The sequence below is a fragment of the Trichosurus vulpecula genome, chromosome 7, assembly GCF_011100635.1.
Source record: "Trichosurus vulpecula isolate mTriVul1 chromosome 7, mTriVul1.pri, whole genome shotgun sequence".
Taxonomy (NCBI): domain Eukaryota; kingdom Metazoa; phylum Chordata; class Mammalia; order Diprotodontia; family Phalangeridae; genus Trichosurus; species Trichosurus vulpecula.
Window position 1 is genome coordinate 43,225,936 of NC_050579.1, and position 27,553 is coordinate 43,253,488.

General features: G+C 43.3%; 1 protein-coding gene across 3 annotated transcripts in view; it reads left to right on the top strand.

The window, feature by feature from the left end:
* Positions 1-27,553, top strand: part of HNF1B (HNF1 homeobox B) — an 84,497-nt gene that overhangs the window by 43,433 nt on the left and 13,511 nt on the right. For 2 of the 3 annotated variants that reach the window (XM_036765714.1, XM_036765716.1), the window contains exons 5-8: positions 7,454-7,614; positions 12,213-12,345; positions 20,543-20,737; positions 24,250-24,377. In XM_036765714.1, the coding sequence (XP_036621609.1) occupies positions 7,454-7,614; positions 12,213-12,345; positions 20,543-20,737; positions 24,250-24,377 (617 nt within the window). The remainder of the gene's footprint in view (positions 1-7,453; positions 7,615-12,212; positions 12,346-20,542; positions 20,738-24,249; positions 24,378-27,553) is intronic. The other variant, XM_036765715.1, reaches the window with a different exon arrangement.

The following is a 27,553-nucleotide window of genomic DNA, read 5'->3' on the forward strand; positions in this document are numbered from 1 at the left end:
TTCTAAGAGACAGAGATGAGGAGGGAAGGAATTCCAAGGATAGAGGATCACCTATGGAAAAGGCCTGTAGGTGGGAAATGGAATATTTTGTATGGGGAACAGATAGGAGGCCAGTTTGAGTGGAATAGGGAGTATATGAAGGGAAACAATAGGAAATAAGATTGAGGAGGTGGGTGGGAGTCAGATTGTGAGAGGGCTTTAAATCTGATCTGAGGACCTTGGAACTTATCCTGTGGCAAGAGGGAGGCATGGCAGATTTTTTTCAGTAGAGGAGTAACATGTTCAGATTTGTTGGCAGCAGCATGGAGAACAGATTGGAAAGATAGGAGGCAGAGAGACCAATTAGAAGTCCCATACTATACTCAAAAAAAGCAGTGCTAAGGGCACAAACTACAAAGACAGGCAGTTCTCTGGATTTCTTCCTTCACAGATCTGCCATAGAGAAATCAAGGTGGCACTACTTAATTCATTAAATAATCACCAGATTCAAGGCTGTGTGCTAGGCGCTGGGGATACAAAGACAGAAACAGCCCCTGCCCTCAGGGAGCTCACATGCTACTCAGCCATTCCAAAACCTCAGTCTCACTGGACAGAATTAGAATTCTGGCATTTCTTTCTCACTCTCTCTGTCTCTCTCTGGTTCTGTCTCAATCTCTCTGTCTCTGTTTCTGGCTCTGTCTCTGTTTCTTTCTTGATCTCCCTAAGGAAAAGCAGTTCCCATGAAGTGAGTTAAGAGTTTGCTGTATGTGTCGTTTTCTCTCTAGGCTGGTCAGAGACAAGCCAGAGGGAGGAACCCCTCCTCCATCCCCCATCACACATATACTCTATATTTTGACTCTATGAGAAAGAAAACACAAGCTGGCCATAATTTATGGGTTCTGTTATTTCATTTTTGGAAAAGCATTCCAGGCCATCCTCTCAACTCCCAGGGTTTGAATTCCCTGATTTTCTGCCTCTGTGGTGGCTGCGTAGCACTCTGCATGAGGTTAGGAACACAGAAAAAAAATGTGTGTGACAGTGTCCTGGCCTGTTGAGTAATGTTTACTCTCTTCGTGGTTGGGACGCTCACTTGAACTGGCAAAGGTCCACCTGCCCCAGGAACATTCCTGCATTATCAGGGATGGGAGATTGGTTTTGAAATGACAAGGGGCAAAAGGCATCCCAGGGAGATTCCAAGGGCAGCCTTCAGACCCGAGGTCACCTACTCTGATCCATAGGCTCTTTGGTGTGTGTGCGTGTGTGTGTGTGTGTGTGTGTGTGTGTGTGTGTGTGTGTGTGAATTCTAGGCAGAAACCTGCACTCCCACAATACGCTGTGATTATTGGAGCTCAGCCCCAGGAGTTTCCGAATTGTTCCCCTCTCTGTTCCTAGTCTAAGTAGGGTTCTAGACATCCTTTCATGGAGAGGCCATGAGGAGTAATGAATAGAGTTCTGGACTTGGACTCAGAAAGACTCGTGTTTGAATCCTACCTGAGACATTTATTAGCTGTGTGACCCAGAGCTGTGTGACCTCTTCAGGCCTTGGTTTCCTCATCTGTAAAGCTGGTTGTGATGATTTCTAAGGTCTTTTCCAATTCACAATCTCTAGTCCTGTGATGGTTGGCCCTGTATCTTCCTCTCCCAGGACTGCCTAGGAGTCTTCAGGCCCTGCTTTTCAAGCATCCTCTTACTTCCTGAGCACTAGGAAAAGGCGGGATGGATGGGTCCTTATGCCCAACTTACAGACTAAAGAAAAGGCCAAGGCACAGAAAGTTACTGTAGGGAAATACTAATAGCTATGAGTAATATATTCTTTTTGTAGATGAGGAAACTGGATTGGATAATGAGGTTAGGCAGAGATGGGCTCAGAATTATTTAGCAAGCTTGCTCCCTTGTCAGTCTGTGACTCCAGCTGCTTTCTGGAACAAGGGCCTCTGTGGCTGCTTCCTTCAGCTTCCTGGGACATGGAGAAGGAGGATTTAAGAGACTCAATACCGTGCCTCATTTTGCAAAAACCATAAAATTCTGGGGCCTAAGCAAACACTTCAGAAAGGGCTCCTTTGCCATTTGTTAATGGAAAAAAAGTAAGTGACTCTCCAATGGAGAAGAGCTTCCTCCTTTCTGGGGGTGGAGGCCCCCCCCCACTCTAATACAGGGGCTGATTTGCCTGGCTTTGAATGTTGGTTCAGTTCCTTTTGAGAGGTATCTCTCAGCTACCTCCCATGGTCTAGACACTGTGCTAGGTTCTGAGGACTCACAGGCAAAGACAGAACCCTTGGATCTTGCAAAAACTGGGAAGAAATGACAGATACACATCAACAGAGAAGTCATATAAAATGTAATTGTGGGAAATGCTGAGGAGTTAGGGAGAGGAAGAGAGAGAGAACCAGTAAGTAGAAGAGCCAGGGTTGGCCTTGTATAGCACAGGAGCTCAGGTGGGAGGTGCTTGACACATTAAAAAAAAAATTGGATTGAATGGAATTAAGAAACCGGAAGTTTGAAGCACCCAAGTATATTAGTTTCTTTGAACCACATACAGGGGCATGCTGATAAATATTTAACAACCAGTTTTCTGAGGGGAAAAAGTCCACCTTTTAAAGTTTGATTTCCATTATTTTCTCCATTGCTTTCTTAAGTCTGGATGATCAACAATCAAGTCCTGATTTGTAGCATTTAACAATTTCTGGAGGTATAAATAAATGCTCACACTGAAAATTTAGTGATTGGCTCTGCCAGAATGTCTACTGGGCTCTAGCACCCCCCTAAACATGCCTTTTGTCCCTTCTAATTTGAAAACAAGAAAATATGTCCTTTCTAATTGAAAATGGTCACTTAGCCTTAAATGTTGGTCACCAAATAGATTGTCATCTTCAGAATCTCTGTAACCCCAGAAGGAAATTATAATTCGTTTTCCAGGTACCAGGTAGGTACCTTACAATGGGCTGTAGTAGCCATGACCTATCAGGACAGGAAGTGGAGAGTGACCTCTATAAGGAACCGCTGCTTAGTGAGTAACAGTATTGGTATGGTGGAAAGAACATTGGATTTGGAAAGGGAGGTTCTGGATTCAATGTTTACCTTTGATGCTTGCTTACTAGCTATCTGAACCCAGGCAAGTCACTTGGACTCTCAGATTCTCAGCATCTTATCTATAAAATGGAGAGTAGTAACTCTGCTCCCTACCTCCCACAGTTGTGAGGATTCAATACATTCTGACAAGCATTCATTGAGTACCTACCATGTATGAGGCATTGTCCTATGTTCTGGGGATAGAAATAATGAAAAATAGTCCCTGCCCTCAAGGAGTTTGCTTTCTACTGGGTTGAGGGAAAGGGATGTGCATGTGTGCGTGCATGTGTGTGTGTGTGTGTGTGTGCGCGCGCGCATGTGTATAAAATCATTTGAGGAGGGAGAGGATCCAAACAACTAGGGAGATTTGGAAGGGTTTCTCTTAAGAGGAAGCACAGAAGCTGAGCTTTGAAAGCAGTAAGGGATTCTTCAAAGGTGGACAAAGCCCTTTGCAAACTTTCATGTGCCTTATACAACCTTTACAATGCCCTAGGGGCACCAATTGTTATTATAGTGGTCACAGGGTTGGGAGTAGAAAGTTCATGGGCATAAGTTGTGGGCATCATGAAGCCTCTTCTGCCCCACCAAGTTCACATCTGCCCTAGATAGTAGCAAGGAATCTCATCCCTAAGAAGCAGCAAGGTATAGTAGAAAAGCCCACTGGATTTGTAGTCAAATTTGGGTTCAAATTCTGCGCGTATTATTTATTACCTGTGTGACCATGTCACTTCAGTTCTTGGCCTGAGTTTCCTTATTTGTAAATGAGGGATGGGGAGGGAGAGGGATATGGGTGGACTTGATGACCTCTCAGTTCTCTTTCGCTACTAGATCTTATAATGCCAGCAACATTAATCCATGCTTTCTTTTGTTCATTCATTTATTTATATTACACTCCCTGAGGGCAGGGACTTTCTAATTCATACCCCTCAGTGCTTAGCCTAGTGCCGGACACCAGGTAAGTGCTTAATAAATGTTTATTGAATTGAATTGAGTGGAGAATTGCATTTCTTGGAGGGAGAAAGCAAGATACTGTCTTGTTTCTTTTCAGTAGCTCCTAAAACCATCCGGTGCCTTTTGGTGAACTGGCCATAAAGGATTATGCTTATGGATTAAACCATTATATTTCTGTGTTGCCCTCACTTCAAATACTTTCTAAGTCTGGGATGTGCTGGATAATTTTGTTTCATCTTGCTCTAACCAATAGTTCTCTCCACCCTCTCTCTGTTACCACAAATACTCCCTGTTGTACGTGTCGCCATTCTTCGCCAACCTTTGCTATACACACATACTGGTTTATGTAAGTAATAGCAAGGATCTTTCAGGGCCCTGAACTGCTTAATGGGGAACTTATGAAGAAAGCTTCTCTGGAGGGCTTAGCACATTGCAAGTGCTTAGTAAATGTTTATTGACTGACGGAAAGTTGGAAATAAACCCAGACCTAGAAGATGAGCAGCCTTCTCCTCCCTGCCACTTCCTCCATGCTCTGCCGACCTCCCACACTCCTGCAGTGCCAATCACATACTCCTTGAAGGTGCTGCTTTGGAGCCAGAAGCTATAGGACACCATTTTTATTTCTAGAAAAGAGCCCAGAGTGGCTTGATAACTTGTCTAAGATGACCTAGTAAGTCCATGGAAGAGTCAGATCACAACATAAGTGCTTGGCTAGTCTCCAGAAAGTGCTTTGTCAGTCTTAGAGCTCTCTGTGAATGGGAGCTGAGGGTATGGTGATCATTGTTGTTGTTGGTACTTCATCCCTCAGGCCAGTTGCTTTGTTACTAATAAATGGTCCTTGCGTGTGTCTCAGCCGGGGATCCCTCATAAAGAAGGCTTTTGTTTCCAGTGGATACCCTTGGTTAATTATTTTAAAATAAATAATTATGTAGCCTGTGGCAGGGGAGAAGCCTGCCCATGACCTATATTTGATCGGCAAAGGGCTGGCCCTCTCCTTTCAGCCAAACTAAATAGGTTAGATTGAGACGCTATGTTTGACTTGAGGCTGAATCGATGATGCAGACAGGCTGGGAGGTGGAAACACGTCTGGCTCCCAGTGCTGTCACCACTCACTCCAGAGCAAAGCATCTTGGGGAGGCAAACAGCTTGTCAGAGCAATGGGGGTGGGAGGAGAGAAAAGAACAGAAGGACGGATATTTCTGAAAATTGGAAAGGGCAGGTGGGGAGTAGCGGGGATTTTAGGAGACCAAGCAGCAGAAGTTCTTAGGGTTCTTTGGGGAGTAGCTGTCCCTGACAATTTAATAAGACCATAGATTTAGAGCTGAGAGGGAATTTAGAGACTATTAAGTCCAGCTTTGTCATCTTACAGATAAGGAAACTGAGTCCTAGGGAAGTCAAGTGACTCTCCTGAACATCATGGGGAAAACTGCATCAGAATATAGAAAGGTGTCCTTATTTTAGGGAGATATGGAATCATCAAAAGAATTTTACAATTCAATCCAGCCCTCTTTCTTCCTATTTAGCGTTGGTCCCAAATTCATTGCTCATTTGCAGTATCAATCCAAAATATAGATAGATGTAGATGCAGATGTAGTTTGACGTAGATATGTAGCCTGTCTATCTAAGCACATAGTACAGATAGATCCATAGGAATTCTTCATCCACTTTTTTTTCCTGGTGTGGATGGTTAGGTAGAACTCTTATTAGTGATTATGGTTCAGAAGTTCTTAACTTTTTTTTTTTGTTTCATGGACTTTTGTTTAGAAGGATGTTAGTCTGGTAAAACCCATGGACCCCTTTTCAGAATGTTTTTAAATGCACAAAATAAACTACATAGGATCGTAAAAGAAACTATTGATATTTGAACAATTACCAAACTATTTTCTAAAAAAAGTAAGACAGGTTCACAGACCCTGGGATAAGGAAACTTGCCCCAATGAGATGTTATTTCTTAATCCCCTGTCAAATCTCAAATGGGCAATGACAGGTATGAGTCTTGCTGTGCCCTCTGTGTCCTTGGTGAGGTCAGTCCTTGGCCTGCTCCTGCCTTTAGCTCTTCCCTTCTTCCTTCCTCAGGCAGATCTTGGCTTGAATACAGGTCAAATGTCCACCAGCCAGTCCTCACCCCTGTAAGTAGCCCCTTTCTTTCCTTGGAGGCCATCTTCAGCTTGGGTTTCCTCAAGCAATAAGTCAAACTAGGGAGGTAGTGAATGGTCTGTGGCTCACTCCTCGTCTTTAAAGAGCCTCTGAGCACTTATAGTTCAAACCACAGTGGATAACTAAACCTCCACAGTCTGAGTGGGCCTCCTTCCCTTTAGCCAGATGGATCTTCCCTTATGACCTTCTCTTCCCTTATGACCTGGAAGTCTCTGGGACCCTCATCAAGGAATGTGAGTTCTAGAGTTAAAGACACAGCTGCAGCTTCATCCCTGTCTTGCCATCTTTCTCCTTTGGTCAAGTCAAAGAGTAACCAGGACTAAGATCCTGGATGGAGAAGGGGTATGCACTGGCTTGGGAGCTTTACCATGGCCTCTGCTATGTCTGCCTGGGTCACACACCTAAATTCCCACTGAGCTTTCTTTTTGCTATCAGTGAAATGGACCCTTTCCCTCTATCCCACCAAAAAATAACTAAGATGCTTCTCAGAGCTGAGGAACTCCAAAAAGAGGTTGCCTGTCAACAAACCAAGTCAACAAGCATTTATTAAGTGCTGACTATATACCTGGTATGTGCTCGCTAAGTTCTGGGGATAAAAAGAAAGCCGTCTTCAAGCAGCTCACATTTTAAAGGGGGATACAATGTATAAACATCTATCTGCATATAAAATATATACAAGGTAGATTAGAGCAGGGATGTGTTGGAGCTAGCTTGAACTGATTCAAGAGCTGATTGTTAAATTTTCAACATTTATATCTTGGAAATCAGTAAACACTATAAATCAGGGCTTGATTTCTTGATTTTTTTTTTTTGCTTGTCCAGACTTAAGAAAGCTATGGAGAAAATGTTAATAATGCAGATTGAATTTAAAAGTGTGTTATATGTACAAAATCCCTCCCCCGCCCCCACCCAAGCTAGTTGTTAAATGTTTACCAGCACACCTTGGATTTGGAGGTCATCTCAGAGGGAAAGCACTAGGAAGTGCTGACGTGGTTGAAAACCGGGAAGAAGTGTACCCCTGATTAAGGAAGATACCAAAGGGTCACTTGCAAACCTCTTACAACCTAAGGAAAGGGCACACATTCAACAAGGAGCAGAGCCAAAGTGGCTGTCACCACTCTACCACTGTGACCTCCTAGAAAGGCCACCAAAAGTTTTTGGGTGGAGGGAGTGCGTTAGCTTTGTTTTCCTCCCAGTGAAACCCCTGAAAACAAGGCCAGAGGCCACTGAACCAGGTATTCTGCATTTCTGGAGGTCATTCTAATGGCCCATCACTTGGGCTCATGTTGTCTTGCAGGAGTGAGATACAGCCAGCCAGGGAACAATGAGGTCACTTCCTCCTCCAACATCAACCACCATGGCAACAGTGCCATGGTGACCAGCCAGTCGGTTCTCCAGCAGGTTTCTCCAGCAGGCCTGGACCCCGGCCACAGTCTCCTCTCACCTGATGGTAAATTGGTGAGTACACCTGGGCCATTGTAGCACTAGGAGCTGATAAGATAAGAGGCAAAACAAACAGGACTTCTCACAAGCCTACCTTAAACAATGAAGCATTGTAGCCTGGGCAAAAAAAATCAGGGGCTGTTCACAGTTGGAACGGAAAGGCAGTGCTGTGTGACCCTGTCTTTGGCTGGTGGAAGAGGTGTTCGGTTTGAACCCAGCCAATAAATCTGACAGAGAGCTGTTCTCATTTTATTGATTGAATGCCTCATAAAGGAACAGAGTGGGTGGGACACTGTTTGTCTTTTGCTGCTGATGACATTCACATTGATAAAACTTGTTCATGGGGTGGTTGGCTTCTTTTTTTTTCCCTTTTCTTTTTTTTTTTTCTTTTTGATTGCTCCAAAGTCAGGAGTTCGTACCCAGAAAGCATTTCATCATGAAATAGATCCCTACTGCCCTCCTCCCCTCACCCCTTCCCCCCTTCCACTGTTTGCTTCCTCCTTGCTACCAAGAATGCAGCAGATTGGGATTTGGGGCTGGACCACTGATCATAGTGAGAAGACAGTTCTAAAATTGGGTGGTTGGATGGCATTTTCAGTGGTCTTTGATGCCATGTGGCTCAGTAGGATGCCTGAAACAAAATGGCAGGAAGGATATGATATTGTCAGTTTCTTCTTCAAGCAGACCTCCTTGTAGTCTATAGTTTCAAAGGGCTACATCAGAGGTACCTATTTGATTCAATTCAAATAATATTTTTTTGAGATTCTACTATGCACTAGGCACTGTACTAGGTGCTAAAGATACAAAAACAATAAATAAAATTTACCTTGACCCCAAGGGGCTTACATCCTGTTTGGGGAGATGGGAGAGGATATAATACACACAGACATGTCATCCCAGTCCTTTACTCCAGCTGAGATGAAACAAGTTTGAATTTCTCAGTGTCTAAGAATCCACACAAGTCCCAGAGAGCAAGGGAGGATGAATAGCATCATGACACTTGTGAAACTTGGTCAGAAGTGGAAAATTTATTCGTTGGGTCATGCTCTGCTTGTGTTTTTGGGGATGGAGAGATCATCCATAGGCTGCTAGTTTTCACAATGGAGGTGGGGCAGGAGCACATTCCCCAAAGCTGCCACTCTCTTCAACTGAGCACCTGACAAGAATGGGAGGGGCATCCAAGTTCATATGCCACACCAGACCTTGACGCTTAGGTTGTGTAGGCAACATCGGAAGGGCAGGTCACAGGTGATTGGCTGCCTGGCTTCCCGAAGGAAAAACAGCATGTGGTTTCTGTTGGCTTGAGCAAGCTTGGCCAGTACTAGTTTCAGGGAACCCAGGGCTGCTTTTCCCAGCTGAGTACTCTTCAAGGAAAATAAAAAGGTGCTTCCTGCCCCACCCTCCCCATGCCCTTCCTTTCCCCTGGTCTTCTAATCCATGGCATCTTCTGAAAAAGACCCTTCCCTATGAATCCAAACTATTATGGGGCTGACACACAATCCAATCCTTGGAATTTCTGCTGGGTCACTTTGTGACTAAAACTCCCACTAGCTAAGACCTAGTATGGTTGAGTTCTCATGGGAGAGGTTTAATTTCTCAGTTGAGGTGACTTTTCTGAGTCTCTGAAAGCCCAAAAGAAACTTTTCCTTGGGGTTTGCAAATGTCTCCCAAATCTCAGCTTCCTCCCAAGAAGATAGCTATAGTAGAATATGGCCTGACTTGCTCTAGACTCAACTTATAAACTTGCTTGCTTCCATCTCCCATCTCAAATCCCATCTCTGACACCAGCTATGTGACTCCAAGCAAGTCATTTAACCTCTGTACCCCAGGAAGCTCCTTAGGAATTTTCTACTAAGTCATAGAGGATTTTCACTGGAGGAAGGTACTCTCCATGCTGACAAAATCACAGATCCTTTGTGCATTCCCAAAGGAAACACTGATTTGTGTTAATCCAGCCATGTATGCTCTGTTAGTCCTTGTGACCTGTGGCAAGACAGCTGGCCAGGATGAGCTAGAGATTATTCTCGGGGGAGTATAAAACATAGGAGAACACAGACTTTCATGCTAAGGATCTCCAAGTACCCCAAAAACCTAATTGTTTTCTTTAGCAGTTTACTGGACTCCCATCAACACCATTAACAAACAGAAAAAGGAAAGGAGATTATACTTTTGTATTACCTTCAGAGCCAGTACCCTTTCTACATAGCATGAATACACACACACACACACACACACACATAGTATATGTATATGTATACGTATACATACATACACATATATAGTATATATGTATACATAGTATACATACACATGCATGTAGTGTATATACACATACACATACACGTTTTTACCTCCACAATTTAAAATCAAACCAGGGGAAAAAACCCAGGAACTCTTGCTCCTTTCTTGACTTTCTCAAAGGGACTATGCCACTTAACTGGTCCAGTTCTGGAACAGGTTATTGGTGTGTGTGTGTGTGTGTGTGTGTGTGTGTGTGTGTGTTTTACGACTCTGCCGTTTCAAAAACAAGTCTGGCAAACAGGCTGGTTCTCTCTTGTTTGATGTGGTCAGAATTCTTTCTGGGCCATGTGACCACGAACTCATTTCTTGGTACTCAATTTAAAAACACAAACAAACCTGTTTTGATTTTTTTTCCGCTTTCTTAATTTAACCTTGGAAACTACTGGCTGGGCTGGAACAGCAGCATTGGCATACAGTAGCTTACTTGGTACAAATGGTGTGTAGCCTTTGAACTTTAAGAACTCTCCATAACAGGAGTGATCAGAAAGGTTGTTGGCTGGCTTCTAATCATGTTCTCCATCTAGTTATATGCTAGGAGTCTCAATTTCTTGACATCATCATGGGGGAACCCAATCAATCAATCAGCATTTATTATGAGAGATAGTGTGGTATAATGGCTAAAAAGCTAACCTTGGAGCCTTGAGGACCTGAGTTCAAGTATTTCCACTGACACATGCTGGCTGTGTAAACCTGGGCAAATCTTTGTGCTCTAGTCAACTCTCAGACTAAAACTTGAAGTGAATATATTGACCTGCACACGGAGAGGGAGCCCCTTCATCTGAGAGCTGTCTATGCCAAGGAAGTTTTAAGTCCCTCATCCCTCCCTTTTATGCCAGGTGCTGTTTTATGATGGTGGGAACACAAAGTCAAAAATGAAGCAGTTCTTGATTTCAGGAAGCTTACATTCCTTTAAGGAAAGTTTCATGTGTGTATATATGTTTGTGTGTGTACATATAGATACATGCATATATACACATGTTTCTTAGGTATGTTCACACACACATGTATATAAATAAGTATATACATTTAAAAAAAAGAGTATATGGGTCAACCCGATCCACAGGGCTATGGGGATATAAGAGAAAAAAAGATAAAAAGATTTGCTTATTTGGCATTTTCACCATTGCCATGCCAACTTGCCAATTTAAAAAAATGAGTATGGTTATATTGCAAAGGTGGAAGTGGGAATGGGTTGAATAATTTGACATAAAGGTGGCAAAATATGAGAAAACTAAAAGATATGTGAAGATTGCGGGAAATGTCCATGGTCTCGTCTACCCACCCACCAACCTTCAGGTCAGAAGGGAAACTGTGTGTTTTTCTCCCACTGAATCCATTGAGTTTATAGAATCAAACTTTAGGGAAGTAGAATCTGGTAGAATGTAAGCATCTTGAGGCTGAAAATGAACCAGTGGCTGGTTTTCGTTTTTGCCTTTGTATCCCCAATTCTAAGTGCTTTTTTTATGATCCAGACCTGTGAATTCACTGGGCTAGCAACCTCCCAGTGTGGAAACACTAACTACCAATGAACCTATATTTTAAAACTTAGAATCTTAGAGAGGTACTTGGAGGCACAAGAGGGAACTTAGGTGATATACTGAATAAAGCTCTGGACTTAGAGCTGAGATAGAGCTGAATCTGAATCCTCCCTCAGACAGTTACTAATTGTTTTACTCTGAGTAAGTCACTTAAGCTGCCTTGGCCTCAGTTTCTTCATGGGACTGTTTTAGGATCAATGGAGATCATTTCTGTAAACACTTAGCACAATGTGTAGCACATAGTAGGTGCTTAATAAATGCTTGTTCTCATCCCCCTTTTAAAGAGATTAAATGGCTGCCTAGGCATTCACACAAGCAGTATGTATCAAAAGTAGAACCACAACTCAGGTATTTCAAATTTCCAAGGGTAAGCCTCTGTCTACCATGCCATATTGCTTTGCACACAGTAGGTGCTTGATAGGTATTTGTTGAATTTAATGGGAAAATAATATTATCATTTTGACTGTTGCTATAAACCTCTTAAAACTTGGTACTTTCTCCCCTATGCTCCCAGCCTAGGTAAACTATTGTTTTTTACAGAAGAAATAAAAAGAAAGGGATTTTATTCCAGTTAGGGGCAAAATCTTTAGGAAGTGGCAGTGATACCTAGTGAGAGACTCTAGCTCTTGCAGTGGGAACAAAGACTCTTGAGCTGGAGGATGATCCGGTGATATGGAGAGAGAAGGGTACTGAGTTGAAGCACACAGCTGAACATTGTTCTTTTTGTGTCCTGTGCCTCCTCCAGTCATGCTGTTCTCTTGTCTCTTTCGGCAGATCTCCGTCTCAGGAGGGGGATTGCCCCCAGTCAGCACCTTGACGAACATCCACAGCCTTTCCCACCACAACCCCCAGCAATCTCAGAACCTCATCATGGCGCCCCTCTCGGGAGTCATGGCCATTGCACAGAGTAAGCTACGTCCTCAACCCTCAGGGTGCAGAGAGATGGGTCAACACAGAGTCGTGAGTGACTATAATGTACCCTTGTCTCACTACACCTCACTCATCATTGATCCGTTGGGGCAGAGATGCCTTAACTTCTTAGCTTCTTTTGGTCAGTAGGAGCTGGAGTGGCTTAAACTGGAGGATGAAAGATTTAGAAGGGATCTTCAGGGCCATCTAGTTTGACCCCCTCTTTTACAGATGAAGAAACTGAGTTCCAGGGAGTTTAAGTGACTTTGAATCAAAAATTTAAAGCTGGAAGAGATCTCAATGATTATCTAGCCCTATGGTTACCAATATCTTTTTTCCCTTTCAGCAACAACAACAATTTGTTGTGAACACCCTGGGATACTTTAATATACTACACATAATACTCTGCAATTATTTATTGCTTAAGATTCTATTAAAGAATTTTTAGAGTAGCCCCCTTGGACCATCATCAAAAGTCTCCAGTGAGTTCATGACATGGAAACTAATAATCTAATCTAATCTCTTAATTTTACACATGAGGAAACTGAGGCCCAGGGCAATTAAATGACTTGACCAAAGTCACACAGGCAGTAAGTAGGTGGAATTTGAACCCAGGTTCTCTGACTCTAAAGCTACTGTGCCATGCTGACAAGTATGTGAGATATTTTTATCAGAAGGTGCTAATGCATCAGATGAGATAAGGCCCAAATGAAAACAGAAAATATGGTGCTCCAACCTAAGGGTGATAGAACACTGTAGGGAGATTGTACCATCTTTGTATCTGGAGAACCTTAAGGAGAAAACAGATGTCCATGAACATTGATCCTTAAAATAAGAGGGTAAAGGCTAGGATCCTTTCAAGTTCTTTGATTCTAAGACTCAAGAACAGGGGTTCCTTAACCTTTGTGGGTGTCCTGGATCCCTCTGGTAACCCAGTCCATAGAAACCTATGGACCTCTTTTCAGAAACATGTTGTTAAATGCACATAATTAATAATACCAACTAGTGTTTATATAGCATTTTAAACTTTGCAAAGCACCTTATAAATATTATCTCATTTGATCCTTACAACAACCCTATGAGGTAGGTGCTATTATGATTCTCATTCTACAGATAAAGAAACTAAGGCAGAGAGGGGTTCCAAAACTTGCCCAGGGTCCCACGGCTAGTACGTGGGATTGTAATGGAAATCAAATATATTTAACAAAATATTTTTTGAAAGCTTGTGGACTCCAGATTAAAAATCTCTTGTTTAGAACTTGGCTTTTCTGCTATCTTAGAAGGAGCCGATGAAATGTTGAAGCAGGTTGTGTGTACCTCAGACGTGTGTGATGCATGTGAGTTTTCATGATCACAATTGATGCCTCCTTCTAAATGTTTGTACGTGCCCACCTCTCAAGCTTCATAAGGACAGCTCAGGCTGACAATACTCCTTTAGAAAGATTTGTCAAGGAGACACAGGAGAGGCCAGAGCTACTTGTGGTATGGTAAAAAAGACCCTGGGCTGGGAGTCAGGAGATTCATTAATCAATCTGTCTGTAAGCATTGACTAAGTACCTAATATGGGTGGTGTCTTCATGGATAGCAATCTGGCCTCCAAGTCCAGAAGATCCGAGTTCAGGTACCTCCCTCTGACTGTGCACTTGTACACCATGAGACCTTGGGCTCTAGGCAGGTAAGATAATAAGCTGACATTGGTAGAGTTTCCGACTTCTGTTCTCTATATCAATGACATCAGAGATCCAGGCCCCATGCTATATGGGCCAGACACCATTTGAAGCCCTAGATCTGGGATCTAGTCCCAAATCTGTCACTAAGAAACTATGGGAGCTTAGTCAAGTTACTTCCCTTTTTTGGGGTGTGTGTATTAGTTTCTTCCTCTGAAGAATGAGGAACTTGGAATAAATGATAGGTAACGACCTTTTACCTCTAGTGATCTGTGATAACTCCTTCCCTTCCACCTTGTTACCACAGTTCTCCTCTCCTCCTTGAATCTGCTCCATCACTATACCCTGGGCAGGCACAAAATCACCTCATTTCATAATAACACCCTTAAGCCAAGTGTCCAAATTCTGCTGAAAAGTTGCAAAATCCCTCTCAAAGAACTCTCAGGTGATCACCTATTTATAATATTCCTGGGAAATTGACAGACTTCTCTAATATTGCTTTGCTCAACACCATGCTTTGTAGAACCAATTAGTGATGTTAAGTGGGGTCTGCCTGGTCTTGTTGCTCCACTTTTCCCCCAGCATAATTTTGTTCCTGCCAGGTGGTACAGTGAATAGAGTGGCCAGCCCTGGGGTGGCCAATCAGGAGGACCTGAGTTCAAATATGGCTTCAGACACTTACTAGCTATATGACCCAGGGCAAATCACTTAACCCTGTTTGCCTCAGTTTCCTCATATGTAAAATGAGCTAGAGGTGGAAATGGCAAACCACTCCTGTATCCTTGCCAAGAAAACCCCAAATGGGGTCACAAAGAGTCTGACATGACTGAAATAACTCAACAAAAACAGTAGCTACCTGCCCTAGCCCCTGGATTTCTTTTTAACTTTCCTTTTGTTTATTTGTATTTTATTTTTAGTTTTTTTTTAACCCCAATTAGCAAGTATTTATTTTTTTCCCTCCCCCTCTCTCCACCGTTGGAAAAAAAAGTCCTTGTACTAAACATGCATAGTCAAGCAGAATAAATTCTTGCATTGGTACTGTCCAAAAATGATTCTACCTCTTGAATCTGTCACCTCTTTGTTAGGAGAGGGATGGGGTAGAATGGCTCATCACTGGTCCCCTGGAGTCATGGTTGGTCATTCCACTGATCAGAGTCCTTAAATTTATAAAAGTTGTTTGATGTTATAATGTTGCCATTGTATAACTTGTTCTCCTGGTTCTGCTCACTTCACTCTGCATGTGTTCATACAAGTCTTCCCAGGTTTCTCTGAATCTATCCCTTTCCCTGTTTCTTGCAGGGCAATAATATGCAATACATTACATTTCATATACCACGTCTATTACATGCACAGACCATAATTTGTTCAGTCATTCCCCAGTTGATGGGCATCTGCTTAGTTTCTAGTTCTTTGCCACCATAAAAAGGGCTGCTGCAAATACTTTTGTTCATATGTGTACATTTTAATGCATATTTTAAAAAGCATTTGCATAAGTGCCTTGGATTTGGAGTGAAGGCACTTGCATTCAGATATGGGTTCTGCTGCTTGCTACCTGGGTAGCAGTGGCCAAATCATTTGGCTTTTTTCTTTGGTCTCTTTGGACTATAGTCCTAGTGGTGGTATCTATCACTGGGTCAGAGGCCATATGCTCAATGTAGTGATGTTTTTCTCTGCCTCATCTTTTCTCTCCCCTCTCTCCAGGTAGCTTTGTCTCTCTTTTCTCTCTGAGGAGATCTAACCTGTCTATTCCCTCTACTGTTTTTAAATGTGCCTTACAGAGCTCAGATAAGTGGGGGAGAAGGAAAGGTGGGAATAAGCATTTACATAGCACCTACATAATGACAGGCATTATGCTCAGCACTTTACAAATATTATCTCACTTGACCCACACAACAACCCTGGGAAGTAGATTCTGTTATTACCCTCATATTACATTTGAGTCAACTGAGGCAAACAGGTTAAATGACTTGTCCAGGGTCACACAACTTATAAATTTTGATTCAGGCATTCTTCACTCTAGGACCAGCACCACCTAAGATAAGAACTTCGTTGCTTCTGAAATGGTTTATTCAAAGACATGTTGCCATGCCCTTTTCCTCAGCTGCCTGAAAAATCAATGTTTTTTTTTTTTTTAAACCAGAGGGAGATAGAGATCAAGTGAGAATCCCAGGAACCTTTAAGGAACTCACCAAATGAAAGGCTGTAATCATGCAGGGTTTTCCCATGGGCCATCTCCTGAATTATGAAGCAGTTGGAGCCATAAAGGTGTTTGCGTTTGTCAACACCGGTGTTTGAATGGGGGATCCAGCCATCCTGCTGTTCTTTAGGCTGCCCTGGAGGACTTGTTATAGATAAGCTTTGCCAATTCCTTTTCTTCCTTCTCGTGATTCAAGCACCGACCAAGGTTGATTTCAGTCTGTTCTCAGTCTCGAAGTGATTTTTCCTTCCTGTCTTAGCCAGGGAGAGTGGCATAGAGAAACTGAAGAAGTGTGGGTAGGGTTACCAGAGACCTTTTGCCATTGTTCCTCAAGGGCCCCCTCCTCAGATTTATTCTCGGACTTTCGTTACCGGGGCCTCACTTCGGGATTGTAGGACAGGAAGAAGAAAATGGTAACTAACAATCCATGTGTGCCCAGACTGAAACACAGTGTGGTGCATGGAGGGCTGGACTTTCAGAGGTCAGGGAGACCACAGGCTTCTATGGCCCAGTGGGTAGAGCATGGAATAGGGGCCGAGAAAACCTGAGTTCAAATCTAGATGCAGACACTTACTAGCTGCGTCGTCCTGGGCGAGTCACTTAATCTCATTTTTCCTCATCTGTAAAATGAGGACAATAAATAATAATAATAATAATAATAATAATGATAGCACCTACTCCCCAGGGTTGTTGTGAGGGTCAAATGTATGTAAAGTGCTTTGCAAACCTTCAAGCGCTGTATAAAGGCTGGTAATTATTTTACGATCCTGTGAGCACAGATTTAGTGCAGGAAGGTACCCTGGAGATCATTGAGTGCAACCCCTTTATGTGACATATAAGTAAACTGAGGCCCAGGGAATTTAAGTGACTGGCCATTGGTCACATAGCTAATAAATATTAGAGATGGGATTTGAACTCAGGTCTTCCTGACTCTCCATTCTGTATGCCTCACTATTTCTCTGGGGTCCAACCTCCCCTCTGCGCTGTGTACTTTGGACAGATCGCTTCAGCTTTCCAGGCTCCATGATAACACCCGTAGTCCTCACAGGGGGGTTGTGAAGACCAGATGAGATGGTTTAGGTGAATGATTTACTTCAAAAACTTTAAAGCACTTTGCTTAGTACCAGGCATGGTTACCATGAGACTTTTTCTCTGTCCGTGTGGACGGGGTCTCACTCCCTTTCCCAGCCCACCTATCAAACAGACCCTAGGACATTGAAAAGTAAGAAGAACTGAATTACCTCTCTTCTCACAGTGTGATGTAGTAGATAGAGAGCTGATCCCAGGCTAGGAAACCCTGGGTTAGGGTCATGTCTTTGCCATGCCACTGTGTCGTGTGATCCTGGGCAAGTCTCTGGTACTCTAGGTAACTCTCTAAGACTACAAGTTTCAGAAAAGGGGTCAACCTGCGTTGATAGAGGGATTCTTCATCAGGGAGTTCTTTTGTCAATGAAATTATAAGTTCAGTCTCTATGCTGTTTCACACAAGGAGCCACCACTGTGGTATAATGGACAAATCTGGGTTCAAATGCCACCTCTTAATATTTATGTGACTGAGATATCTCCCTTTTCAGAACATCAATTTTCTCATCTGCAAAATGAAGGGGGGTGGGGACCAGATGGCCTTCGAGGCCTCTCACAGGCTCAATATAAGCACTAGATCATTGGGGCTTCCCTGGAGTAAAATCTTTGGGGAATAAGTGGAAAGAAGGAACAAAGAAAAAGGTATCAGATGGAATAGTGAAGAGCTGGAGAGAGGCTGAGCTATTGGGGGAGTAGAGGACTGAGTGGCTTTGAGGGATATCAGAAGGCTGAGACCCCCTTGAGCTCCCTACCCTCCACAAACCAAGAAGACCATTCCTGCTCTTGTAATTCTGCCAAAGGCTCCAGCCCTCTAGGCAGCTGATAACCATATCAGCTAAAGTTCCCAATGTGCAATTGTTGAGGGCTTTGTTTTATCTTGGGTTAGATGGGGGGTGGGGAGGGGGGGGATCAGCAGGGAAAAAAGTCTTTACCCACTTAGAGGCTACTGGCTCCTTAGGCGTGTCTGATGTACTTTGCCTGTCTCACTTCACTTGGGATACCTGAGAAAAGACCTTTATTTTTCCTTTCTGGTTCTTCCTCCTTGGTTGCTGCTCTTTATTCCCTTCCTGCCTTAAGAAAGGGACTTTGTCCATGTGGCACCATGGGAAGGACAATAGATTTGGAGTCAGACTGCCAGTGTGGTCAAGTCATTTAGTGGGGACTCAGTTTCCAAATCTAGAAGATGAGGGAGGGTTGGGCAAGACGGCTTCTATGTTTCCTCCAAGCTGTAAATCTGTGCTTCTATGATCTTCTGGCATGGCTGGTGGGTTAGGGAGTGAAGAGGAGGTTTCATCACATCACAGTTATTTATGGGGGAAAAAACCTTTCCCTCCTCCAGATTGACTCCTCTCTTGTAACAAAGACAACAATTAAGGAAATACACTTGATATAGGGACCCCATACCTGACAATGTATAAACACTGCCTTAGTATATCTTATACTTTCTTCCCCACCTTCCATATTTCTCACTTCCCCTCATTCTATGGTACACTGTTCTAATCTTCCACCGCCTCCCTACAATTTCCCTTCTAGTCATACATGGTAATCAGGCCTCTTCTGGCTACTGCTTTTGGAGTTCAGTTACACACCCTTGGGGGAGAATTCTGGGAAAGTCTGCAGAAGGCCCAAAATTCAGGGGCCTGACCCTAAATTCAGAAGCAGAAAATGACCTTGATGGAATAGGATCTAGCTACAACAGCCAGGTCCTGGTGCCACCATCGTAGAGTCAAGGGAACTGAGTATACACCCAGAGGATGGGAACTTGGTAAAGCCTAGTACAACCAGTGCCAAGGACAGACTAATTTAATACCAGCTCCTTCTTCCATGGCATCTGTCATGCTGCCAAACCATAACCTTTCACTGCCTGACACTTAAATTCAGACACTGTCTCTCAGACCTACCCTGCTTCACTTTTTACTACACGTGGAAAAGAGGCCAGCACACTTAACACATCACAGCAGATAGGAATATCTAGATTTCTTCAGGTACAAGAGAATGACTTTTAGCTGAGCTTGGGTTCCTTCACATTCCTGCCCTCTCCTGGTTGGACTCAGACTAGCACCTCTTAGAAGCTAAGTGAGCCCTGCCTTAGCAGGCTGATCAATTCCCTCTGGACTAATGGGGAGGGAGCATTGACTTTCTCTCTGTTTTATATTGAATTTTATTTTTCTCAATTAGTAAGCATTTATTTTCTCTTATTCCCACCCGGAAAAAAACAAAAAGAAACAATAAAATTATTGTAATATTCATTGCCTTAAAGGTTACTAAACTGAGCAGAGACTATGACCCAGCAGTAATACTTTCTACTGGGCCTAGATTAAAAAGATACTGAAGAAAGAGGGAAAAAAAAAAACTCTAATGCACACAAATGTTTACAGCAGTCCTTTTTGTGGTGACAACGAACTGGAAATTATGAAGGTGCCCATCAGTTGGAGAATGGCTGAACAAATGATGCTATGTGAATGTAATGGAATAGTATTGTGCCACAAGAAATGATCAAAGGGAGAGAGACCTGGGAAGACTTCCACTGGTTTTCTCTTGCCATAAGAGATCTCTCTCTCTCTCTCTCTCTCCCTCTCTCTCTCTCTCTCTCTCTTTCTCTCTCTCTCTCCCTCTGTCTCTCTCTCTCTCTCTCTCTCTCTCTCTCTCTCTCTCTCTCTCTCTCCCTCCTCTCTCTCCCTTCCTCCCTCCCTCCCTCTCCTCTCCCCTCCCGTCTCTCTTTGTCTGTCTCTCTATCCCTCCCTTTCTTCCCTTCTCTTTCTCTGCCTCTCTTTTCTCTGAATTCTGTCTCTTTCTTTCTCTGTCTCTCCCTCTCTCCCCGTCTTTTTGTCTCTGACTTTCTGTCTCTTTCTCACTCTATGTGTATGTCCCTTTTTCACCTTTTTCTCTTTGTCTGTCTCTATCACTCTATCTCTGTTTCTCTTTCTCCTTCCCTCCCTCCCCTTCTCTTTCTCTGTCTTTCTATCTTTGTGTCTCTGTCTTTCCCTCACTCCCTCTTCTTTTTCTCTGTCTCTCAATCTCTTTCTCTCTCTGAATCTCTCTCTCCCCCTCTTCTCTTTGTCTGCATCTCTACACACCTCCCCTTCTTTTTCTCCATCTCTGTGTCTCTTCCCAGCCCCCAGGCCCTTTTCTCCCAGCCCAGCTTTCCCAGTGGTGTCTGCCAGCCCCTGGTGAGTGGGAGGGAGCAGCTACTAAACTTGAGTCCCTGTGTCTGAAAGCTTCTCCACTGTCTTCTCTTGCTCCCACAGGCCTCAACACGTCCCAAGGCCAGAGTGTCCCTGTCATCAACAGCGTGGCAGGCAGCTTGGCCGCCCTGCAGCCCGCCCAGTTCCCCCCGCAGCTGCACAGTCCTCACCAGCAGTCGCTCCTGCAGCAGCCCCCTGGAAACCCCATGGCCCAGCAGCCTTTCATGGCTGCTGTAACTCAGCTCCAGAACTCCCACAGTAAGGAGCCTGGCAAGGCGGGGGAGGGTGGGCAGGGCCCTGGAAAGGCTCCTTAGTCTCTCCTCCTCCAGGTTTTGGTCCCTTGCCTGTTCCAATGCAGTTTATGGTCTCTTCCTTTCAGAGGCAGCAAATATGGATTTGTTGAATACAGTTCTGGGCCACTGGGAAAAGCAGAGTGAGTCCTAGAAGGGTTGAGGTTTAATGGAGAGCACACTAAACTTGGAGTTAGGAAGACGAAATACATGACTTGAGACAAGTCATTCATCTTCTCTGTGCCTCAGTTTCCTTGATCTATAAAATGAAGGGATTAGACTCAGCCTCTAAGGCTTCCAACCCCATGTCTCTGGGCCTGTGCTTCTTTCTGGGCCTCATCTTTCTCATTCAGTTGAATTCCATTCAACAAGCATTTGTTAAGCACCTACTGTATACCAGGCACTATAGTGGGCACTGGGAACAAAACAGACAAAAACAAAGCAATCCTGACCCTCGATGAACTTACATTCTACTGAGGGGGTGGGGAGAAAACCACACATAGCACACATAGCATATATAAAATTATACATGTATGTGTCTATACATGAATATACACACAGTATACACACATATATGTACATACATATTACATGTATATTCAAGTATTAATATATGAATACATATGTATGTATGTGTATACACACATTGACACCTATATATAAATACAAGGTAATTACAGGAAGGTGGTAGGAACCCTAGGAACTGGGGGAATGAAAATGGGGAGGGGGTGGACCAGACCAGAGCTTCTTAACCTTTTTTTGTGGCATGACCCCTTTGTGGTCTGCTGAAGCCTACAGTCTCCCTAGAATAAGATTTTTAAATGTGTAAAATAAAATATGTAGGATTACAAGGAAACTAGTTTTATTGAAATGGTTTTCAGTATGTCAAAAAACAAGTTCTGGACCCCAGGTTAAGAACTCCCAGGTTAGGTAGTCTCTAAAGTTTTATCCAGGTCTAAATTTTTTGAGTCTGGTTATCCTTTCCCCTGCCTGGAGCCTTCCAAGGGGAAGATCCCAGGAGGGCAGCCCTGGGAAGTACATCAATCAATAAACATTTATATAGCAGGTACCAAATATGCCAGCTGCTGTGGATACAAGCACAGACAATGAAACAATCCCTCCCCACACGGAACTTTTATTCTAATAGGGGAGACAACAAGTCCATGCATAAGCAAATGCAGAATATTTTATAGTGGACAGATATGAATAAAGACAAGGTAATTTGGGAGGGCTGGCGCTAGCAGCTGTGGGGATAAGGAAAGGTTTTCGTGATGAGGTTTAACCATAGGATAGTATAGGAGGCCTCCAGAATCCTCTCGGACACTGGCCTTCCTCCCTACCTTCGTATTTCTCCAGGCAACATGTTGAATCTTGGGGGAAGAGACTAGCAGGAGGAAGTTAAAGCTCTGCCTCAAGAAGGCATTTCTTCCCTCTTCCTCTCCTCTGAACTGTCCCCAAAGGCAGGCTCAGCCTGGCCTCCCTCCTGTAACTGCCATCAGATGTCTTGCCAGGAGGCTGTCCCAGGCCTCTGTCAGCATCCCTGGAAGGTGCTCCAAGCAGCTCCAGGCCCAGTTCCAGACTCAGGTCTCACTCAGAGTACAGAAGTAGGTCCTAGGGGAACCTGGCTGATTTCCCTAGTTTAGAGAAAACATCTCCAAAAGGAGACATAAGAAGCCCTCCTTAGAGAAATTGGGAACCAGCCACCGCGCAGGAATTTGTAGTCATTCAGTCATTTTTCAGTTGTGTCCGACTCTTTATGACCACATTCGAGGTTTTTTTTGGCAGAGATACTGGAATGGTTTGCCATTTCCTTCTCCAGCTCATTTTGCAGGTGAGGAAACTGAGGCAAATAGGGTTAGGTGACTTGCCCAGGGTAACATAGTGTAAGTTGAGTGCAGGAATTAGAGCCAGGGATTTTCTTTCCTCTCTCTGGGCAGTTCGGGGGCAGGGCCACGGGTTCTGAGGGAGCCAAGCCAAGTGCAGCTGCCTGTGTCCCTATGGCTCCTGGTCCTGGTAGAGATCTGTGAAGCAGGTTTGTTGATCTTCATCTTACATTCCAATCGCAGTTTTATGACTTTTCAATCTGCCACAGCCTGAATCTGAGCCCGAAGCCTCACTCGCCAGGACTCTTCCTTCGGGCCCCTACTCACGTGGCTCTTACCTTCCTCCCTACCCCCTCCAGTCCAAGCCTGGGGCTGACCTCCCAGGTGACCAGGCCCAAGGCTGGTGTGGCTATGACCATCATCTGTCTCTAAAACGCCAAGACCAAACATCCCTTCCTGGACACAATGAGCCATCCCATGAGGCCCTTTTCAAGTACAAACTAGCACACACATTAAAAAAATGTCCCAGGTTTGCCTTTCATAACTACAGTTATTTCTGAAGGAAAAACAAAACAAAACAAAACTCTTCCCTCATCCTGATTGAACTTTCCCTTGTAATGAAGCAAAACAAATAAGCATATATACCCAGTACAGTGACCACATCTGACAAAGTATACAACACTGGCCCAGTATTGCACACCCTCCCCACCTCCCCCGCCGTAAGTGGGAAGTATGATCCTTGCTCTGTTTTTTTTCCCCAAGACCATTAGCGGTTTTTCAGTTTCTCAGAGTTTAGTTCATATATTTTTAAAATTTTATTTTTATTGCTAATCTTTTGTTTTCATACCACCTTCCTTTCTGAATGTGTCACTTGCCTGCCCACAAGCAAAAAATTGAGAGATGAAAAAGAGAGAGAGAGAGAGAGAGAGAGAGAGAGAGAGAGAGAGAGAGATGGAGAGAGAGAGAGAGAGAGAGAGAGAGAGAGAGAAGCAAAAGTAAAATCGTAGCCAAGTTTGCCATCATTTTTAATGTTCCATGCCTAGAGTCTTCCACCTCTGCAATAGCCTACAAGCTGCATGACCCAGAACAAGCCACTTAACCTTTCAGTGCCTCAGGGCAACTCTAACCCTAAAAGTGCAGAACAAGTTCTAATTTATTTTAGAAGAGGGATTTCCTTATGATGAATTTTCTATACCAAATGAAATTAAAAAAAAATCAATTCATCAGAATGGATGCTCCTGGAAGGCAGGACATTGTGGTTTTTGGTTTTGTTTTTGTCTTTGTATATTCAAAAGTACCATAGCACATTGCCTTGCACGCAGTAGGTATTTAATAGATGTTTATTGGGCTCAGCTTGCATTAGCTGAGGCTTCATAAGCCTCACTTTTTAGCTGGGGCTCTATACTCCAAGCCCATTTGCTCACTCATCTTTTCCTTGGTAATTTATGTAGAAAACCAGGAGAATGGAAACATTCTCCATGACCCTGGCCTTCCAGCTATAAAGGAGACACAAATAGAGCTGTTTTATAGGTACCCCCTCCACCCAGGGCTAACTCCCCCAAGGGGCACCGATAGGGTGGGTCCTCTCTCTGGAGGGTGACTGCTATTTGCACAGCTTCATACGCCTCCTGACTTTCTTCCTCTTCTTTCTCTCCAGTGTACGCGCACAAGCAGGAACCCCCTCAGTATTCCCACACCTCACGGTTTCCATCTGCCATGGTGGTCACAGACACCAGTAGTATTAGTACACTCACCAACATGTCTTCCAGTAAACAGGTAATTCTGGTATGTCAGGGGCTGGTTGGGATTTGGGGAGGGTGTATATGTGCTGCAGATGGGGAGGGCAGACGGTTAGGACAGAGAGAGGCCATGCAGAGGGGTTGCTAAATAATATATGTAAAATGCTTTGCAAACCTGAAGGACCTATGTAAATGCTAGCTATCATTACGACTTGGTCACTAGATAAAGACTTCACCGTAAGCTTAGTGTCCCCATACCAAGTAGCTAGAAGAAAGAGTGCTGGGCTTGGATTCTGAGGAGCTGGATTCAAGTTTCAAGTCTATCTCTAACTAGATCTGTGACCAAATCTTTTCATTCTTTGTCTTTTTTCCTCTCACTTATAAATGGGGATGGGGATATTTTTACTACTTACCTCAGTGGGCTGTTAGGAGGAAAGAGCTCTATAAGGCCTGATATAAATAGGACTTAGTATCAGGGACTCGCTGGGGTTACAAATGAATGAATGAATGAAAAAGCATTTATTAAGCACTTGCTTAATTGTAGAATCATAGATTCAGAGTTGGAAGGGACCTTAGAGGTCATTGAGTCCAACCTTTAGATTTTTCAGATGAGGAAACTGAGGCAGAGAAGTTAAGTGATTTGTCCAGGGACACATAGCTAGTAAATGTCTGAGGCAGGATTGGAATCTGGGTCTTCTAAACTCCAAGGTTGTATCCAACATGCCATGCTGCCTCCAGAGATAGAACAATAGTAAAGAACAGCTCTGTACAGGTCTCTCTACCTTTCAGGTGGTGGTCTCTGTCAGTGAGCATAATGGGATAATGAAGTCTTCTTAGAGGACTAGACAGTTGCGTATGTAGGGTTTTCATGTACAGCTAATCAGTCCACTATCTCTGTAATTCTGTGGGCTCACAGCCCAGTTTTGTTACTACCTGCGTGACCTTGGGCAATTAATATACCTCTTGTCCTTGGTCTCCTCTTCTGTCAAATGAGAGGGTTAGGCTTACTGTTCTTGAAGGTCTCTTCCAGCTCTATATCCATGATCAGTGACTGAAGATTGTTCACCTCCCTCCTTTATGGAAGAATTCCTGAGGATTTCTCTCGAGTAGACCTCAGCCAGTCAAAGGATCAATGTAGAGAGGGCTCAATGCAGATGGTTCTCCATGGTCAAGTAATCCAAGTAGGCTCACCTGGGTCCAGGGTGACATAGACCCCGGAATCTGAGCTACCCTGAGTGCTTGAGGGGGATGCCCCAGTTTGAGTGGGGTGTCCAGGAAACAACTTATGGTGTGGTTTGCTTTCCTGCCTGACCTTTCCAGGGGGCTGCATAAAAACAGTTATGAGTGTGCTTTAATGAGAAAGAAGTCAAGGAACAGATCTTTGGTATGTGGAGGGAGAGAGGGAATGCTGCCATTCTGGGTTGTGACTGATCCCTGGCTCCATGGTGGAGAAGAGAGCAGAGTAACAGAAGGCAAAGACAGGGCCATCTGTCAGATTTATTTGGGAAACTCAACATGAGACAAAAGTTCATAGACCTATCTGGACGGAGACTGTGATTCCAAAACAATCAATAGAACCTTTTGAGAAGCTGGGTCTGTGCAGTGTGGGAACTGTTTGACCTTTATTGATTATGAGTTAAAAAGAAGGCAGCCTTGAACTTTTTGTCAGCTTATGGTGATACTTAGCTAACTTGTTTATTTTTTTTCTCACCATTTGAACTCTGGAAAGCATACCATATGATGTAATAGAATATATGAGGTGGCCTGGCACAGTGGAGAGAACACTGGCTATGGAGTCTGAGGACCTAGGTTCAAATCCTGCCTCTTTGGGATCTTAAGCAAGTAACTGAACCTTACTGAGACTCAGTTTCCTCATCTGTAAAATGTGTAGCTTGGATTAGATGGCTTTTTAGATCCATTATCCTACGGAAGCAGAGATACTAATTAAGAGCCCCAGAAACTTTTCTTTGCTAGCTGTGTGACCTTGGATAAATCACTTTTTAAAAATATTTTTAGTTTTCAGCATTGATTTCCACAAGATTTTGAATTACAACTTTTCTCCCCATTTCTACCCTCCCCCCCCCACTCCAGGATGGCATATATTCTGATTGCCCCACTCCCCAGTCAGCCCTCCCTTCTGTCACCCCAATCCCCCCATCCCCTTTTCCCTTACTTTCTTGTAGGGAAAGATAGATTTTTATTCTCCATTGCTTGTATATATTATTTCCCAGTTGCGTGCAAAAACAACTTTTTTTTTTGAACATCTGCTTGTAAAACTTTGAGTTCCAAATTCTCTCCCCTCTTCTCTCCCCCTCCCCAAGAAGGCAAGCAATTCAACATAGGTCACATGTGTTTCATTATGCAAAACCCTTCCACAATATTCATATTGTGAAAGACTATATTTTGCTCCCTCTTATCCTGTACTCCTTTATTCAGTTTTCTCCCTTGACCCTGTCCCTTTTTGAAAGTGTTTGCTTTGATTACCTTCTCCCCCTATCTGCCCTCCCTTCTATCATCCCCCCTTTTTTATCCCCTTCCTCCTTCTTTCCTATGGGGTAATATACCTAATTGAGTGTGTATGTTATTCCCTCCTCAATTCAAATCAGATGAGAGCAAGATTCACTCATTCCCCCTCACCTGCCCCCTCTTCCCTTCCAACAGAACTGCTTTTTCTTGCCACTTTTATGTAGATAATTTACCCCATTCTATCTCTCTCTTTCTCCCTTTCTCAACATATTCTTCTCTCATCCCTTAATTTGATTTTATTTTTTTAGATATTATCCCTTCATATTCAACTCACCCTATACCCTCTGTCTATATATATATATATATATATGTATAATATATATATATACACACACATATATACATATATATATGCATATCATATATATATACATATTATATATATGTGTGTATATATGTGTGTGTATATATATATATATATATACATATGTATATGTATATATACATATATATGTATATTCCCTTCAGCTACCCTAATACTGAGGTCTCATGAATTACACACATCATCTTTCCATGTAGGAATGTAAACAAAACAATTCAACTTTAGTAAGTCCCTTATGATTTCTCTTTCATGTTTACCTTTTCATGCTTCTCTTGACTCTTGTGTTTGAAAGTCAAATTTTCTATTCAGCTCTGGTCTTTTCACTGAGAAAGCTTGAAAGTCCTCTATTTTATTGAAAATCCATATTTTGCCTT